Source organism: Babylonia areolata, chromosome 4 (assembly GCF_041734735.1).
Source record: "Babylonia areolata isolate BAREFJ2019XMU chromosome 4, ASM4173473v1, whole genome shotgun sequence".
Classification (NCBI taxonomy): Eukaryota; Metazoa; Mollusca; class Gastropoda; order Neogastropoda; family Buccinidae; genus Babylonia; species Babylonia areolata.
The window spans coordinates 22,351,562-22,366,346 of record NC_134879.1 but is presented as its reverse complement, the minus strand read 5'-3'; the positions used below and the strand labels follow the sequence as shown (position 1 = coordinate 22,366,346).

General features: G+C 39.8%; 1 protein-coding gene across 8 annotated transcripts in view; it reads left to right on the top strand.

The window, feature by feature from the left end:
• LOC143280953 (uncharacterized) overlaps nucleotides 1–14,785 on the top strand; it is a 62,682-nt gene that overhangs the window by 19,830 nt on the left and 28,067 nt on the right. For all 8 annotated transcript variants that reach the window (XM_076585779.1, XM_076585775.1, XM_076585772.1 and 5 more), the window contains 4 exons: nucleotides 265–429; nucleotides 6,353–6,484; nucleotides 8,191–8,224; nucleotides 9,237–9,325. In XM_076585779.1, the coding sequence (XP_076441894.1) occupies nucleotides 265–429; nucleotides 6,353–6,484; nucleotides 8,191–8,224; nucleotides 9,237–9,325 (420 nt within the window). The remainder of the gene's footprint in view (nucleotides 1–264; nucleotides 430–6,352; nucleotides 6,485–8,190; nucleotides 8,225–9,236; nucleotides 9,326–14,785) is intronic.

The window sequence follows — 14,785 nt, the reverse complement described above, 5'->3', positions numbered from 1 at the left end:
ATGTAAACAGTTGCTATTAACACACTTAGGACAGCCAGTTTTTTCCTTTCTTGTCTTTCAGCCACATACAGCCCATTTGCAAAGATTATATAAAACACGAAAGTCAGTAAATGAAACTTTCAGAATGAATTATGGGCATGTCAGTCCAGGTTAGAGCATAACTATAAGACCCTGAAATTGTAAACTGTTTAGAATTAAATAAAATGACATATATTCATGATGATGATGCTCACACTTCTGATCCATCGAAGTGCTGCTTTACAGATGATGGATGAGCCTACAGTAGAGGGAGACCCATACCAGATGGATGACTATTATGGGCGGAAAATAACAGATGAAAAACTGAGCAAAGCAGAGGAGTCAGGAGCTGGAGGTTATCCTTCATCAGTTGGCTCTCTGGAGGCCCAGTCCACAGCCTTCATTGAAAAGGTGAGACACCTGTGTTACTGGTGAACACATGATATTACCTGTACCTGACTGATGTGTCCGGAAATATCTGTCCACTGATGCAACATCTAGACTGGTCTTTTTTCTCATTCTCTCTTGCCTTGACTACTGGAACTCTCTATTGTCTGGTTTGCATGCTTCATCCATTCAGTCCCTTCAGCGCATAAAAAACTCTGCTGCCCGACCCGTCCTCAGAAAGAAAAGATCTGAGCACATAACTCCTCTTTTTCAATATCTCCACTGGCTCTCTGTCTCACACAGAATAAAATACAAGATCAGCACTCTATGTTATAAATGTATTCACAAATCTGCCCCTCCCTATCTCTGTGGCTGCCTTCACCTCTACACTCCATCTTGCTGTCTACGATCGGCTTTGGATCCACTCTGTTTACGTATACCCAGATTCAAATACTCGACCGTTCTTTCTCTGTCTCTGGACCTTGTAATTGGAATGAACTTCCTCTTTCACTTCGTCAGGTCTCCACACTCAGGTCTTTCAAGTCTGGCTATAAAACCCACCTCTTCCCAAAATAGCCTCCCTTCCCTGCCTCTTCCTTGTCTTCAGGTTTTTTTTCCAGTTTTAGAGTTATGCATGCATGTGAATGACCGGTGCGAAAGTGTTTTGATTTGTCTCTGCACAAGATTCAGCGCTATATAAATATAATAATTATCATTATGTACACAGGGAGGAGAAAGGTGGCAGAATGGTGAAGATGCTTATCTACCAATACACTGTCTATGAGGGTCTGGGTCTTGCCCTTTCTTCCAAGTTTGACTGGAAAATCAAACTGACTAACAAGGCATTCAGATGAGAAGATAAATGAGGTCTTTTGTGCTGCATGCACTTCATCTTGGTGCTCTGAAAAAGAACCTATGGTCATTGGTAAAATTCTGTAAAAGAAATCCACTCTGATGGGTATGCAAATACACATGTATGCTCTCAAGGCCTGACTAACTTGTTGGGTTGTACTCCTGGTAAAGCATCTGCCTAGCAGATGTTGTGTAGCGTAAATGGATTTGTCCAAATGGAGTGATGCCTTCTTGAGAAACTGAATCTGAAACTGTCGAGCATGGTGACAGATTCTCCAGTGTGTAGAGTATGCCCACTGAGTCAGTGGCATGGTGTCCTTTTTTTTAACAGATGGTGTTGACATTCTCCATTCGCTTTTCATAGTGGACACACACACTTCAGCATATGCACTGTTCTGCATGGGTGTGAAACCTTGTTCTTTAGACTCTCCCATGCCTGCCTTCTCAGCCTCTCCTCCCCTTACCTTCCCCAGGCCACAACACAGCTGTGTAGGTCCCAGGTACAGCAAGGAATGGGAATGGGGGGGAAATGTCACTGCCTGGACATCAGTTTCATTTTCAGTTCCCAGTATCTCGCTCTGGATTTCAGAAACTATTTTGTAATCAGTCGCTCTTGCCTTGAATAGTTTCCCCAGAGGTCTGTGTTTACCTTGGGGTCCATCATTCAGACTGAATGAGGTCAGTGTTTTGTTGGTTACCAGCATGTATGTTTCAGTGTCAAACTGACTTACTGAATAGGTTTCAGCTTCACAGCTGTGAAATGCTTCTCCTTCAAACCGAATCCACATTACCGTAAAGTTTGGTCTATAAGCCGCAACTTTTTTCTCCCAGCTTCAGCCTCTGCAGCTTACACAATGATGCGGCTTATTTGAGGATTTTATTGATCCTGGGAGTGTCACGTTCTCGTCTATTCTTAGCTGCCCTTCAACTCACCAAAATCATGATTTCTGTTCATGAATTTTTGGATGAGCTTCAGGTTAGTGTGCTAACTGTTCACGTTTTAAAAATCAAATCCGCACACATTAAAGCCTTCAGATCAGCATTCAGTGCAAGCGACGAACCAGCAGCAACCTCCACCTTGCATTCACGTTCATCAAGTGAAAGCGAGGCTGAAGTCAGTGACAAGATGGCGGAGGAAGCTGTGCTGGTTCTCTTCAGCTTGGACACTGAAGATGAAGATTTCAGTGGATTCAGTGAGCAGGACGATGTTGAATAAATGTGACTATCCCTAAATTATGGATCTTATTTTTGTTGTGTTTATTTTTTTATTGTGGCACTAGCAGTATTTTCACTTGCTTTTCTTTGTGTTGTTTCCACATGTGTTTATTTCACAACCTATAGTATTCACAGGTTTTCCCTAGTATCGTTATGTGTATGAAGTTCAATTTTTAAAAAAAAATTTCTTTGTGTGTGTTGTTTTTTTTTCTTTTTCACTAGCAGTATTTTCGCTTGCTTTTCTTTTCCATGGTATCGGTATGTGTTCCAGTACCGGTAATAAGTGTGGCTTATAAGCCAGTGTGCCTTATTGTGTATGAATTTCTTTTTTTATTTTTTAGTGGGTGCGGCATATATAACAGTGCGCTCAATACACCAAACTTTACAGTACATTAAACTGTTGCCACCATGGGTTTATTAGAAGAAAAAGCAAAAGTGAGTTTTGACGAACAAGTAGCAAAGTCTGGTGCTGTCTGAAGATTTAAGCTAAACAACATAACCTGTCTCCCCCCATAGTGCACAACTTGTAACCCAGCAGCAGCGTGTTAGTTGGAGGCGGAAAAACAACCTAACGTTTTTTTTGTTTTTTTTTAATTATTTTTTACCTGGGCTGCTTTTATGTCCAAAGTACGTTTGTACCGGGGTATGATTGTGTGAGGAGTAGAGCAGCATACTAGTTATGCAGTAGTGTCAGTGAAAAGATGCAGAAAATAAAGTGACGCACAACACACACACATACACACATGCACTCTCTCTCTCTCTCTCTCTCTCTCTCTCTCTCTCTCTCTCTCTCTCTCTCACACACACACACACACACACACACACACACACACACACACACACACACACACACACACACACAATACTGTAATACTGTCACTCGCTGTAGTAAAACACACACACACACACACACACACACACACACACAATACTGTCATACACATAGTAAAACACACACACACACATGTACACACACACACACACACACACACACACACACACACACACACACACACACGCATCATATTATTCATGATGATCACCTGTCATCAGCAGACAACCCCCCAGAAATGATGACACTCTCGGATTTCTACAGGGTGATAGTGTTAACTCAAATGACAGTGAGAGGGGTCAGGCAGTGTGCGTCATTCCCGTCCTAGTCTCACATATCTCGTCTTATCAGTCTGATCTGTTCTGTTTAATTTGTGAGATAAAGCATTTCACAGCCATGTCGTATCTGTTGTCTGAAGCTGACTAAAGGTCAGTGTGTCTAAATTTCTTTATCTCTCTGAGTCTCTCTCTCTGTCTGTACTGTTTCACCTTTACATGAAGCATCTCTGGACATAAAGATGGCATCACCTGTGGTAGTTGTGGTACGTGTGTTGTGTAAATTATCCGTACATGTGGTGTACAAGAGCATGCTCATTTGTATTTGAGGATAGACATGTGCATGTAAATGGGTACACAGTGCGCCACGCACGCGCGCGCACACACACACACACACACACACACACACACTTTCTCTTTTTTTTTTCTTTTTTTTTATATATATACTGGAGCTGTTCTCCAGATCATATTGACTGTGTTATCATTTCTGGAAATTATCTTTTTCATTCTCTTACCTTGTAACAGTTGTTGATTTTTTCAGTTCTATCTTTTTTTCCCTCAAAATTCCATTTTTATTTATACTGGAAACCATAAAGAATATAAAGTTTTATACTCCTCATCACAGGATTCAAACTCTTCAAGACAGAAATATGACATGTAAAATATGAATACTTTTTGTGCAGCGCCATGTTTGTCATCCTCATCCTCATCATCATCCTCATATCCTTCTCCTCCTCCTCCTCCTCCCTTAACTCTGTGAAGAGTCACTGGGGCACTGCACAAAAGAAGTGTTCACCAGATTTGTCCAGGTCTGCCTGTTTGTTTGGTTGTTTGCAAGACTTTGATAATAATGGCAATACCAATAGTATGTACTTTAATGCACTTTAATATACTGTACACATATTGAACAGGAGGTATTGTGAAGGATGTGATGCTGATGTGATTTGGCTGCCTTTTCTCCTCCGGCTGTGTCTTTCCCTGTCTTGTGCGTCTCCCCACCAAATAACTCTTGTCGTTCACGCGTTGCTGTTCACATTGATGTCTGTTGTCCTTCATGTTAGTGTCTGTTGTTTTTCACGTTTATGTCTGTTGTCGTTTGCAGTGCTGTCTGTTGTTCATGTCAGTGTCTGTTGTTGTTTGCTGTGCTGTCTGTTGTTCATGTCAATGTCTGTTGTTGTTTGCTGTGCTGTCTGTTGTTCATGTCAATGTCTGTTGTCGTTTTCAGTGCTGTCTGTTGTTCATGTCAATGTCTGTTGTCGTTTTCAGTGCTGTCTGTTGTTCATGTCAATGTCTGTTGTCGTTTTCAGTGCTGTCTGTTGTTCATGTCAGTGTCTGTTGTTGTTTTCAGTGCTGTCTGTTGTTCATGTCAATGTCTGTTGTCGTTTTCAGTGCTGTCTGTTGTTCATGTCAGTGTCTGTTGTCGTTTTCAGTGCTGTCTGTTGTTGTTCGCATTGCTGTCTGTTGTCATACACATTGATGTCTGTTGTTGTTCACATTGCTGTCTTTAGTCATTCACGTTGATGTCTGTTGTTGTTCGCATTGCTGTCTGTTGTCATACACATTGATGTCTGTTGTTGTTCACATTGCTGTCTTTAGTCATTCACGTTGATGTCTGTGGTCGTTCACATTGATATCTGTTGTTGTTCACATTGCTGTCTGTAGTTGTTCACATTGGTATCTGTTGTTGTTCACATTGATGTCTGTAGTTGTTCACATTGATATCTGTTGTTGTTCACATTGCTGTCTGTAGTTGTTCACATTGCTGTCTGTAGTTGTTCACATTGCTATCTGTAGTTGTTCACATTGGTATCTGTTGTTTGTTCACATTGATGTCTGTGGTCGTTCACATTAATATCTGTTGTTGTTCACATTGCTGTCTGTAGTTGTTCACAATGATATCTGTTGTTCACATTGCTGTCTGTTGTTCACATTGATATCTGTTGTCGTTCACATTGATGTCTATTGTTCTTCACATTGATGGGTTTTTTTGTTGTGCACAGTGGTGTCTGTTGTCGTTCATGTTGGTGTCTGTTGTTGTTCACATTGTCTGTTGTTGTTCACATTGATGTCAGTTGTTGTTGATGTTTATATCAGTTGTTCATGTGGTGTGTGTTGTCTTTCAAATTGCCATATGATGTTCATGTTGCTGTGTGTTGTCGTTCACATTACCATCTGTTGCTCACATTGCCATATGTTGTTCATATTGCTGTGTGGTGTTGTTCACATTGCTGTCTGTTGTTGTTCACATTGCTGTGTATTGTTCACATTGCCATATGTTGTCCATATTGCTCTATGTTGTCATTCACATTGCCATATGAGGTTGTTCACAGTATTGCTGTGTGATGACGGTTGCAGTTGCCATATGATGTTGTTCACAGTGTTGCTGTGTGTTGTGGTTCACATAACCATATGATGTTGTTCACAGTATTGCTGTGTGTTGTCGTTCACATAACCATATGATGTTCACAGTATTGCTGTATGTTGTCGTTCACATAACCATATGATGTTGTTCACAGTATTGCTGTGTGATGACGGTTGCAGTTGCCATATGATGTTGTTCACAGTATTGCTGTGTGTTGTTCACATGACCATATGATGTTGTTCACAGTATTGCTGTGTGATGACAGTTGCAGTTGCCATATGATGTTCACAGTATTGCTGTGTGTTGTCGTTCACATAACCATATGATGTTGTTCACAGTATTGCTGAGTGTTGTCGTTCACATAACGGTATGATGTTGTTCACAGTATTGCTGTGTGATGACGGTTTTCAGTTGCCGCCCTCCATCCAGTCCCTGCTGGAGCAGGAACCTCTGGGGCTGTCACCAGGGATGACGGTGCTGGTGACTGTCACCGCCTTTGTCGTCTTCCTGGCCGTCTCCTGCTTCTCTTGTCTCTGCTCGTCTGTGAGTGTGCTGCGCTTCGGGTTGTAGCGTAGTGATGAAGCAGGAGGTAGTTTTATGGTTATCATAACCTGATAGGTTTTATCTATTTTGATTTTATTTATTATGAAAAACATGTAGATGTTAAGGGCATTTATACATTAGAAAAACAACAAAAAAGAAACCCGAAAGGGGGTTTTCTGAATTAACTTTTTTGCTGCCAAGTTTCTGTGTGGAAAACACTCCCCAGCGCCAAATAATTTAGATTCAAAGCTCTCAGTCACACAATTTGGTTCGTGTCAAAACAACACAGTGGGCTTTTTCACTTCATGTTCAAATTCTGTCAAGGGGGGAAAGTCAGTCAATTTCCTATTGCGCTGTAAAGTTGGCTGCATTTGACAAGCTTTGTTACAATGTGGAAAACAGTCTGTTTAACAATGCTCCTTGATGTTGACTTAAGTTGCCAGTGGTGGTGAACTGTCAAAAGAGTTATAACTGCTTTTAGTGTATTACCAAGTTTGAATTACTTAAATGGTTTTCTGAATGTTTTATCAGTTTGTCTTGTTCGCGGCTTGTTTTGGCAAAATGATGCCTCTCTCCTATACCTCTTCAAGTTTGGTGGTAGATTCAGTTGTGTTTTTGAGTCTTGAGTGTTTAGACTTGATAACAGTTTTCAGTGTGTCCAGATGAATAGAGGTGTTCGAATTTTGGTCATTGAAATTGACTGTCAATCTTCTGCTTAAAGTCATACATATTTTTTTACTGTATGGTGAGGGTTAGAAATAGACTGTTGATCTTCTGAGTAAGGTCAGATATATTATTTACTGGATGATGTGGGTTAGAAATAGACTGTTGATCTTCTGAGGAAGGTCAGATATATTATTTACTGGATGGTGTGGGTTTTAAATAGTGTTGGTCTTCTGAGTAAAGTCAGACATATTTTTTACTGCATAGTGTGGGTTTGGATCCAGATGGATTGTTGACAGGTATAATACTTTATACTTTCTTGATCCTGTACGTGCTTTGTGGCACATGAGGCCACCACCAGCGGTATCTGCTGCTGCCTCTCTCGTGCTGTCTTAGTGAGCTGCCACAGGTATAGCTGTTCTTGAATTCTTTTCCAACCCTTCTGCGCCATGTCTCCCTTGGTCTTCCTCACACCCTTTTCCCATTTGGTATCCAGTGAAGGGCTACTCTTGGAAGTGCCTTTCGCAGGTTATGCATGACACAAATTTCTTATGCTGTGTGTTCTTTCTTGGGACAAATTCCTTATGATGTGTGTTCTCTTCTTGGGATAGTTTTTATAAATGATATAAGTCAGTTTCTTGGGACATATTTCTTATGATGTAATTCTTGGGACAGTTTTTTTTATGATATGTGTCAGCTTCTTGGAACAAAATTCTTTTGATGTGTGTTCTTTTCTTGGGACATTTTTTTTTATATGATATATGTCAGCTTCTTGGGACAAAATTCTTGTGTGTTCTCTTCTTTGGACAGGTTTTTTGGTTGTTGTTTTTATGATATATGTCACCTTCTTGGAACAAAATTCTTATGATGTGTGTTCTGTTCTTGGGGCAGTTTTTTTTTTTTTTAATAATATATGTCAGCTTCTTGGGACAAATTTCTTATGAAGTTTGTTATCTTCTTGGAATGACTGTGACAGATTTCTTTTCTCTGATTTTGGAACTCCATAGATGGAAACATTATGTTTATTTCACTTCATTTTTCAGGGCAGCAAGAAAGCAGGCACAAAAGATCCGCTGGGTGAGTACTGAAGAGATAAGTATCACTGTAGACACCTTCCTGCACACGTGTGGGTGTGTGTGTGCATGTGTGTGTGTGTGTGTGTGTATATGTGTGGTTGAAAATGTGTATGGTAGCTTGCACATACATATATCTGTGCACATGCATGTATACACCCATGCAAAAAACATGTTCACACATCTTTTCTGTGTTTTGTTGCTGAGTTTATAAGCTCAATAGAATCATGGTTATTTATTAGAGAGTTTTGAATGCGTGTTTGTGTGTGTGTGTGTCAGCATACACACTTGTGCGCATACATTTGTGTGAGTGAGTGTAGCATTTTCATGTACTCTTTATTTTATCATGAATAATTGTGCATGACGCGGGCAGGGTGTGTTGTGTACAGTGGTACTGACACATAATGCAGGGTGTGTTGTGTACAGTGGTGGTGACGCGTAAGGCAGGGTGTGTTGTGTAAATTGGTGGTGACATGTAAATCGGGGTGTGTTGTGTACAGTGGTGGTGATGTGTAAGGCAGGGTGTGTTGTGCACAGTGGTGGTGATGTGTAAGGTATGGTGTGTTGTGTAGTGGTGGTGACACATAAATCAGGGTGTGTTGTGTACAGTGGTGGTGATGTGTAAATCAGGGTGTGTTGTGTACAGTGATGGTGATGTGTAAATCAGGGTGTGTTGTGTACAGTGGTGGTGATGTGTAAATCAGGGTGTGTTGTGTACAGTGATGGTGATGTGTAAATCAGGGTGTGTTGTGTACAGTGATGGTGACGTGTAAATCAGGGTGTGTTGTGTACAGTGATGGTGACGTGTAAATCAGGGTGTGTTGTGTACAGTGATGGTGACGTGTAAATCAGGGTGTGTTGTGTACAGTGGTGGTGACGTGTAAATCAGGGTGTGTTGTGTACAGTGGTGGTGACGTGTAAATCAGGGTGTGTTGTGTACAGTGGTGGTGATGTGTAAATCAGGGTGTGTTGTGTACAGTGATGGTGACGTGTAAATCAGGGTGTGTTGTGTACAGTGGTGGTGAGGGAACTGGAGGAGAAACTGCTGATGGCGGTGAAGGAGAAGGAGAACCTGGAGGACGCCCTGCAGGAACGTCAGGCTGAGGTCAGTGCAGCCGCTGGGGAGGGGGAGGGGAAGATGCAGACAAATGTTGAGGGATGGGTGGGCAGGTTGGAGGGGGTTGTGAGCTATGTGTGGGGGATGGCATGGACTTGGGCAAGTCAGGTCGAATGTGCTGTGATGGGTGTGTGTGTGTGTGTGTGTATGCATATGCTTGTGGCAAAGGATGTGAGGTAACAGGACAGAGCTGAATGCTCACCTTACAACTTGTGACTTTATGTACTTTTACTGGTAATTTATCAGAGATTGACACTTACAGTTTGGCTAACAACAAATTGAGAGCTGTATGATCAATGGGTTTTTTCATTGAAAGATTGAAGAAATTATATTTTATGTGTTTTTTTTTAAGAATTAGTATTCATTCTTGAGTGTTATGTGGCAGTGTCCTGAAACTTTGCAGGTTGGTGGGTTGTTTTTGGGTTTTTTTTCTAGTTTTATGTTTTTTTGTGGTTAGTTTGTAATTTGTTGGCAGAATTTGTTACTGGTATTGTGTTCAAATTATATACTGCTTTTTCCCCAGACTGATGCTGGTAATGATTTGGTGAGGAAGTGGGATTTTCTGGGTGAATATTTGTATTACATGAATTTGTTATGAACGTGTACTATTGGATCTACTTCTTCCTGTTTTTCTTTCTATGTAGCTATAGACACAAATCAGTCTTGCTATATAGTCATGCAGATAGTTCTTAAGGATTTTTTTTTTTTTGTCAGTGAATCAGGCAATGAATTGTATTTATCACACTGGGTTGCTGTGTATTACTAATATTGCTTGTTCTCCAACTCTTTGTGAATTTAAGATCATCATCAGTTACAACAAATTTTTGTTCATCTAACCTGCTTTAACTGCACAACTATGTAGATCAGGTACATTTCATAAGATAGTTACTCCAGAGTTATGATTTTGTCACCTGCTTTGAACATTCCTTTTTTTTAAATGTTTAACTTGTAGGATGAAAAAATGTAGCATAAACTGCAAAAGCAGTGTGTTTTTATTGTTTCAAGTCTGTAACAGAATAGGTGAAATATTGTTTTAATAAAAGTTCCTTTGGGGATTATTTATACAATATTATTCTTTGTCTATAAAACATTTGCCATATTGTTTTTATTCCATGATGTTTCAAAAAATATTCACTGAACCATTCATTACCAATGTTTCAGCTTAAAATTCTTCAGGACTTATTCATGTGAATGGAATGTAATAACCATTTTAGGCTGGGTTTTGTTTCAGACTGGAGTTAACGTATGATAATAGAGACAAAATAAGTTCAAGGGAGTATTTTATTTTGTGCTCCAAGCATGAGGGCAGTCCACCCCCCAACCCCCTTTCTTTGAATTTGGAATTTGAGGGAATTAGTTGTGATTGAACACCTTGTTTGATCTCAGTGGGATCTGTTTGAGCTGTTTCCTTCTTTTGTTAGGTTTAGAATCAGGTAATTTTGATGGGATTCATTGCCAGTGACGTTGTTTTCCACTTCCACTATAGCAAGACACCATTTTGCACATGTTCCGCTGAGTCTCTTTGTCTCTTCATCTTTCATTCAACACATGTACAGCTAATTCTCTTCATCTCTTGGTCTTCATGTGTATGTTTATTGTGTCTGTATCAGTGTATGTTTACATGTGCTGAGAGTCCCATGAAGCCCTTGATAAAAGTGGTGGGGTTCAGGATGTATGATCTGTGTACTTCTTGTGCATCCAGTCAGATTCCTCCTCTCGTTTGCTGTGTATTTCTCAATGCCATTATCAGGAATGAGACTGGAGCTGTGTACACTTGTACGGAAATGCCTTGCAGGGTCATAAGAGCACAGTATTTAGAGTGTGTGAGCGAATGAGGTTGTTTGTGTTTACATCCCCATGTGATGCTCATTTTCAAAGATGGTGTGAAGGAGACATTTTTCAGAGAAAACTGTAGATGACTGCATGGTCTTTTTGATATTGGGAAAGTAAAATATTCTATCCCAGGGATCCCAGGACTGAAGAATTCACTCAGTGAGAGTCCTGGGACTCCAGGGGAGAAATGTCTCTTGGGAACACTGATGATGTGGATGAACACCTGTATCTCTTCTCTGCTAACATTTGGATTGCTTTTGTGACGGTGTTTCTGTTTAACCTGTAAGTCATCAGCTGACTGCCTGGACAAAGTGCTTCCCCAGTGCTATAAAGCCGTCCACTGATGGCATTCATCTTTCCCAATATTCTGAATACTGCTGCACAATGGAAAACAGCCTGTTATCCCTGATCTCATGTGGAACCCAGGGTTAGTGCTAAAAATGGGAAACTTGTTAGGATTTGTTCATGCTTTTTGTCTCTGATTAGATGATTGGCTTGTTTGTAGAGGAGGCAAACTGGTGTGCACAGCTGACACATTTTCACCCCAGCTGCTACCTGGAGTGAGTGATTGTTATCAAAGAGCTTTCTACCCTATAGGGGAAAGTTCTTTGGTTTCACAAAGTTTGACTGTACTGTTTCTTAATATATGTTTGACATTTTATGATGACAGACATTGTTTGGACAGTCATTTACTTACATATCTACAAGAGTTGTGCTTGTTGTGATGAAGTTATAGCCAGTTTTATTTTCATTTACAGATATAAACTGACAACAAGCATGTCTTTTCCAGCTGTATTTTCTTTTCTTTATTTTAATTTTGGATGCCTATCTGTAGAGGTTGAAATATACTTTTTGCATGCACAAAAATTATCTCCACTTTGAAATGCCTGAATAGTTCTCTGTGATCAAAATGATAGGAAAAGAATCAAAGATTCAGAATCCTCATTTGTTTTTCTTCACAAAATTTATGTTTTCTGTATCTCATAGGTTTTGTGGTAGTGTTTTTTTGTTGTTGTTTTTTTTTTTTTTAATGATACATTACCCCAGAATCTTCAGTATTCCTGGACAATTGGAGAGCACTTATGTTGTTATCTGGCGCTGAACTGGTTAATCTTAGACTGTGTACTCTGCCATTTGTCTCAAACACTTTGACTCCTTTTTGACATTGGCTCCATTTGTTTTCAAAATAACTATCAGATATCATAAAGGAAAACAAAGATGTTTACATTGTTTTTTCCTACTTTTTCACTTTCCCTTCCCTGTGGTCTTTGGTGGAGTTGATCACATTTGCTGACTTTTGGAATGGGAAATCTAATATTTTTATTTGTGTGTATGTGTGCGTGTGTATGTGAATCAGAATGTCTTTTTGCAGTCTGCCACCTATTTTCCTGTCAAAATAAAATGTGGTTATTGGGAAAATGACTGCCATCTGTTGAATTGTTTTGTCACCAATCATTGTGTGGTGGTCCATGTGATGTGCGCTTTGATTGCTGGCAACTTCCCAGTGGGTTAACGACATGATTTTTCAAACCTTCCAAATTAACATACATGCAGACCTGTTTATGCATCAGCCCACTTTATTTGTCTACACATGAAGCAGATGAAATACATATGTTGAAGGAAAGCAGTTATGCATGTTAAAGATTCCATAATGTACGTCAGTACTGAGTGCTTTGGGAATACAAACAAACCCATTGTGCAGTGTCTCTAAGTTGAGAATGGCTGTCTTAAATCAGACTAAGCAGGAAGAGAGGGAGGTGGGTGCGAAGGCTGGAGTGTAAAAACAGTTGTCTACATCATTTTTCAATGGAATGGTCAGGATATTTGCAGCTTACTAATGAAGGAATAGTAAGAATTAGTTATCAACTTCATCTCATTCAAACCTTCTCAAGGAACAGGACACTTCTGATTATTATTGCTACAGTTTTGATTTGGAATGCTTGTTAGGATGTGGTTTTCTACCTTTGCTGAGATTTTAAGCGCTGTTCAGTTTTCTACTTGTCTTGAAAAATCTTGATTGGGCCCTGAAGGTTGGTTTGGCTGTAAGTAGCAATATTTGATTGGATGGTTTGCCTTATGTGAGAAATGCTTTGACTGGCCACAGATAAATCAGTGTTTGGTGTCATATACTGTACCATGTCAAACTGATGCAAACCAGGCCTATCTGTTTGCTCTTCTCAGCCAAAAATTTTCGCGACAACTCAGTGATAAGACATCTTGCCATTAGACTGTCGTTTTCTAGCCAATGAAATAAAGAGTAAACAGATAGGACTGGTTTGCATCAGTTTGACATGGTAAGTATATTTAACCAAACTGGGAGTATAGTACAAACTCCTCATTTAAGTAACCTGTGTAATTTTGACAAATGCCCTGCAAAACATCAAGAGGATATGAAATACAATTTATTAGAAAGGGAAAGTTTGTTCATATTGTCTTGGTAATAATCTGTCTGTGAAACATCGAAGGAATTAGGTAAAGAAAGAGGGGACAGAGTAATGGTATACATCTAACTTTGAAGGTGTATATTTTCACTTCAGAAATTAATTTTAAAAAATAAGTAAATATAAAAAAAAAGATTAAATATGAGAGGCACTTCCATCTTAGTTTGGTGGATGGATTCAGAAAACAAATGTTGTACATTTGTCGAGACATTTTCATTCAGTTTTTGTATCTTAAAAACAATTTCAGGATGTACATTGTATCTTAAAAACAATTCCAGGATGTACATTGTGTAGCACTGTCACAGAACCGGGTAGATGTTGGACTACTGATCCAGTGTTCAGCAGTGGCCAGGGTTCAAGGCCCTGTGTCGGCATGGTGTTGCGTCCCTGGGAAAGGCAGTTTGATTTTCCTCACTCCGCCCAGGTGTGAATGAGCACCTGACTTTGGTTGGGGAAGATTGAAATGGCAGAAGGAAAGGATTTGGCCTCGTCTTCTGATGCTGAGGCTCACACACATTGGATGTGAATTCACTGCCACAATGGCTGTAAAACTAAACGCTATGAAACCTTTAACCTTTTAAGCTAACTTTGTGTTGCCGTGGCACACTGAAGGGTTGACAAAACAAACACATCATTTTTTTTTTTTAAGACTCTTTGCATGCTTTTTTTAATCTATTCACAGTATACCAAAACTATGAATAGATTTATTTCTGTAGACTTTTAAGATATGTTGAATATCCACAGCACTGTGAGAGGATTGAAACAGCTGATGACTGTTCTTCAAAACCTGTAGAGTGTATTCTGTTTCTGCTGTACAGCAGAAAGGGGGTTGAGCAACACTAACAGAATCAGTGCACAGCCCATCAGACCTTTACACTCTGTTTACGGATGCCCAGATTCAAACACTTCACTGTTGGACGCTGTTCCTTCTCTGTCTCTGGACCTTGTATTTGGAATTAACTTGCTCTTTCGCTTCGTCAGGTCTCTGCTTTGAGCTCTTTCAAGTCTGGCCTTAAAACCCACCTCTTCACAAGATATCTTCAGTTTTCTTTAGTTTTAGAGTTATGCATGCGTGTGAATGACTGGTGTGAGAGCGCTTAGATTTGTCACTGCACAAGATTCAGCACTATATAAATACTATCATCATCATTATTATTATTATTAGAATGCCTGT